The sequence below is a fragment of the Pteropus medius genome, unplaced genomic scaffold (assembly GCF_902729225.1).
Source record: "Pteropus medius unplaced genomic scaffold, Ma_sr-lr_union100, whole genome shotgun sequence".
NCBI classification, from domain to species: Eukaryota; Metazoa; Chordata; class Mammalia; order Chiroptera; family Pteropodidae; genus Pteropus; species Pteropus medius.
Genome location: NW_024342471.1, coordinates 27129811 through 27133081, shown reverse-complemented (window position 1 = coordinate 27133081; position 3271 = coordinate 27129811). Strand labels below are relative to the sequence as shown.

Below are 3271 nucleotides of genomic sequence, written 5' to 3'. Positions count from 1 at the left end.
TCCATCCATCCATCCATCATCCGCCCACCCACCATCCCGGAGGCCACAGATGCTCACGTGGGATTTTCTGCAGTCTGTGGCTGCACCCATCTTTTGGCTCATCCGAGAGCCACTTGTCTCCCCCGGAGCTGTACATCTAGGCCGACCCAGTTTGCTCCCCTCACCACAGTCACGGCAAAGGCTCAAATATTCTTCTATCTGTGTCCTGTTTCCTCCCCCACCCGACGCTCGGCCATAGAGGACAGTTTCCTGTAAGAACCGACACGCGAGTTTCCCACAGCCTTCTCTTTGCCACCTCTGCTTGCTTGTGGAGTTGGGACCGGCCGCCTCTGTGAGGTCTCGGGCTCCAGACAGCCCAAGGGGGCAGCTCAGGAGCCTTCATGCGGTGAGCCCGGGAAACCCTGACCACGGAGGGAGGGCATCCAACCTCACGGCGTGGTGGGCCCGCAGGCCAAGCTGGGACGTTGGTCCAAACTACATCCTTTGCGCTTTGACTCAAGCCACGCATTTCCAGAACTCCGGGTCCCAGCAACTGGCCAGAGGAGGCCCCGTGTGCTGAGGAAGCCCTTTCTCCCGAACTCGGGTAGGAGGTGGACCCGGAACGGTCAGCCCATCTGAGCACAGACCTGACAGCTCGAAGACTGGGCCTGTGTCACAGCTGGACGCTGGGGGTTACGAAGATCCCTCGGCAGTGACGGCCACCAGAGCAGGTGCGCACCAGTGGGCGGCAGCCACAGCTCCCAGCAGTGGAAGGAGGGGGCTGGGGTGGCAGGGGTCCCGGTCGGGGCCATGGTGGGCTGGAGTGCGTTCCTGTGTCCTGCCTCACTGCAGCTCCTTCGCAAGCAGCCACCGGGGCGCCATGGAGGACAAGGCCTGGCTGGCTCTGGAGCTCAGCACAGTGGGGCTGCATGGGGCGTACCGCTCAGAGGCAGAGCAGAGGCGGGAGGCTGCCGTGGTCAGCTTTGGGAGCAGGGGAGCAGCTAGAACGGGCCAGCCTGGGCCAGGCTAAGACACCCGAGGGTTCACGGTCCATTGAGGTCACCTTTGTGAGTGACCCAGAGGGACAAGAGAATCTGCCTCCCACACCTCTCAGTGCTCCAAGTGGGTGAGGCCAGGGCTGCTTCAGCTACAGAAGGGGGATCAGGAGCTCAGGGTGGAAGGCGCCCCTTAAAGTTCACTTCCCACCGCTGCTGGGGCTGGATTCCTGTACCAGCCAGGGGCTGGGGGGACAGATGGTGTGGGAGCATGGGCTGCTCTTGGCCCTGCTCCATCTGTAAACGGGACAACGAGGGAGGCCATCTCCTGGGGCTGCCGGGAGGCTCGGTAGGGGCCAGAACATGCAGGACAGGGCCCTGAAACTGCTGGGTGAACGCAGCTTCCCGAGCCCCCTCCTGGTGCCCCGATGCAGGAATCCCCTGAGAACCAGGGAGAGCGCAGGGCTGGGCTGCCAAGGCCTGGCACACGCAGCAGGTGTCACCGAACGTATGGCACGATGAAGTGAGCTGTAGGGACGGGGGTTGGGGCCCCTGAGGGCTGCGGTCAGGTGTGGGCGGAGCACGTGGGTGCATGGGCCCTGGAGGGGCTCTCAGCCTGCCTCAGCTCTGGGGTCACCTCAGGCAGTCCGGGGTCTGGACATCAGGCAGGAGGGTCTCCGCCCCGTAAGGCAGGATGTGGGGCTCTGCTCGGTGGTCAGGGGCCGGGTGCTCTGGTGGCATCTGGTGGCATCTCTGGTCGGTGGCCTCCCTGAGGCCCATTGGAAGCATCACTTTCTAATGCAGACGAATGATGGGGCTGCTCAGAGGAGCCTGACTGCCGGGAGAAGGAACGAGAAGGAGCTGGGTGATTAAGGGCGAAGCGGGCCCCGGGGAGGTAATTGATGCCACCAGGCTGAGCCCCAGCGTTGCCCGGGCTGACCCGGCTCTCTGTTGGATGCCAGGGTCCCATCCGCAGGGCCGGGCCGGCTCTCGGGGGCCTGTCATGCCAACCCTCATCCACGTGTCCCCAAAGAGCTTGGAATAAGACCCACAGCCGCGTCGTTCTGCCAAGCCCTGCCGTCCAGCTGGGTCCACCTGTCCTCCTGCTGCCCCTGGCTGTCCGGCTCTGGCCACATGGGTGTCCCATCCCGGTGCCCCACCCTGCCGCTCTCCCCAGGTGCCCTCGGCTGCCCCCCCGAGACCATCTCCTCTGCTTGTCTTTTGTCCTGATTCGCGTGGTCCCCCGCCCCCAGGAGCCCGACGGCCCTGGCCGCTTGCTGTGTCCCGCGCATCAGGGCTCAGGAGAATCTGTCCGCGGGAACCTCTGCCCACTTGGCAGGCTCTGGGCAGAGGCCCAGGTTACCTCCCTGGATTAGAGCCACCACGGCCCGGGGTGGGCGGAGGGGCTCTGTCCCTGCGGGGGCCCAGTCTGGCTCCCTGTGAGGGCCCAAAGGTGATGCGGCCGATTTTGAGACGGAGTCCGCACATCCCAGCCAGGCTCCTGGAGGCCTTCGGGCGGGAGAGGTGAAAATGCGGTGCTCCTCAGCCCTCCAGGGAAAAAGCTTGCTTGGAAGAATAAGGGACAGTAAGGCGACTCCCATGGGAGGGCAGGTGTGCTGACGAGGACCTCACGGACCTGCAGCTGGGGGTGCCGTGGGGCGGGGCCCTGCTGAAAGTCTGCGTGGAGCCGGGGGACCCAGTGTGCCCTCTGCTCTGCTGCTGACCTTGGGGACACAGGCAGGACTTCCCCTCCGAGACTCAGTGTCCCCTGCCCTGTCTAACAGCAAGGAGACCGAGGCACGGACGGGCCCAGGGACCGCTGACAGGTCACACAGCTGGCGAGAGGGCAGTCGAGGTTCGTGTGTCCCTTCCCTGCCTCCACCCCCTCCTAGCTCTGCCCACTTCAGGGTCCCCTCCTTCCTGTCCCCGTCCCCTCCCTCTGGCCCTGTCAGGCTCATCTGGGGTGAAGGCTTGATAAGGAAAAGGGGAGTATAAATGCCTGCTGTCCCATGCCAGCCCCTAGTCATAGCCCCACAGGGTCGTCTCCATCCCTGAGCTCCCACAGGGTCAGCTGCGGCCTGAGGAGACACGGCGCATTCTCTGCATGGACGCTCCAGGGACAAGAGCCTCGAGACTGCGACGACAGGCCATTTGCTTTGGGATACATCTGAAGGTCATAAAGTTAACTTTGTGTCGAAAAAAATGGTTTTGTGATGCACAGAAAAAATGGAACAGTACATAACCTGATGGCGTGTGTGCGTGTGTGTGCGCGTGTGTGTGCACGCATGTGTAAGTGT

General features: G+C 63.6%; 1 protein-coding gene across 1 annotated transcript in view; it reads left to right on the top strand.

The window, feature by feature from the left end:
• Positions 1–3216, top strand: part of LOC120603979 (uncharacterized) — a 7333-nt gene extending 4117 nt beyond the window's left edge. The window contains exons 5-7 of the mRNA XM_039864913.1: positions 588–710; positions 2759–2829; positions 3012–3216. Coding sequence (XP_039720847.1) covers positions 588–710; positions 2759–2829; positions 3012–3029 — 212 coding nt within the window. The 3' untranslated portion in view covers positions 3030–3216. The remainder of the gene's footprint in view (positions 1–587; positions 711–2758; positions 2830–3011) is intronic.
• The last annotated feature ends 55 nt before the right edge of the window (positions 3217–3271 follow it).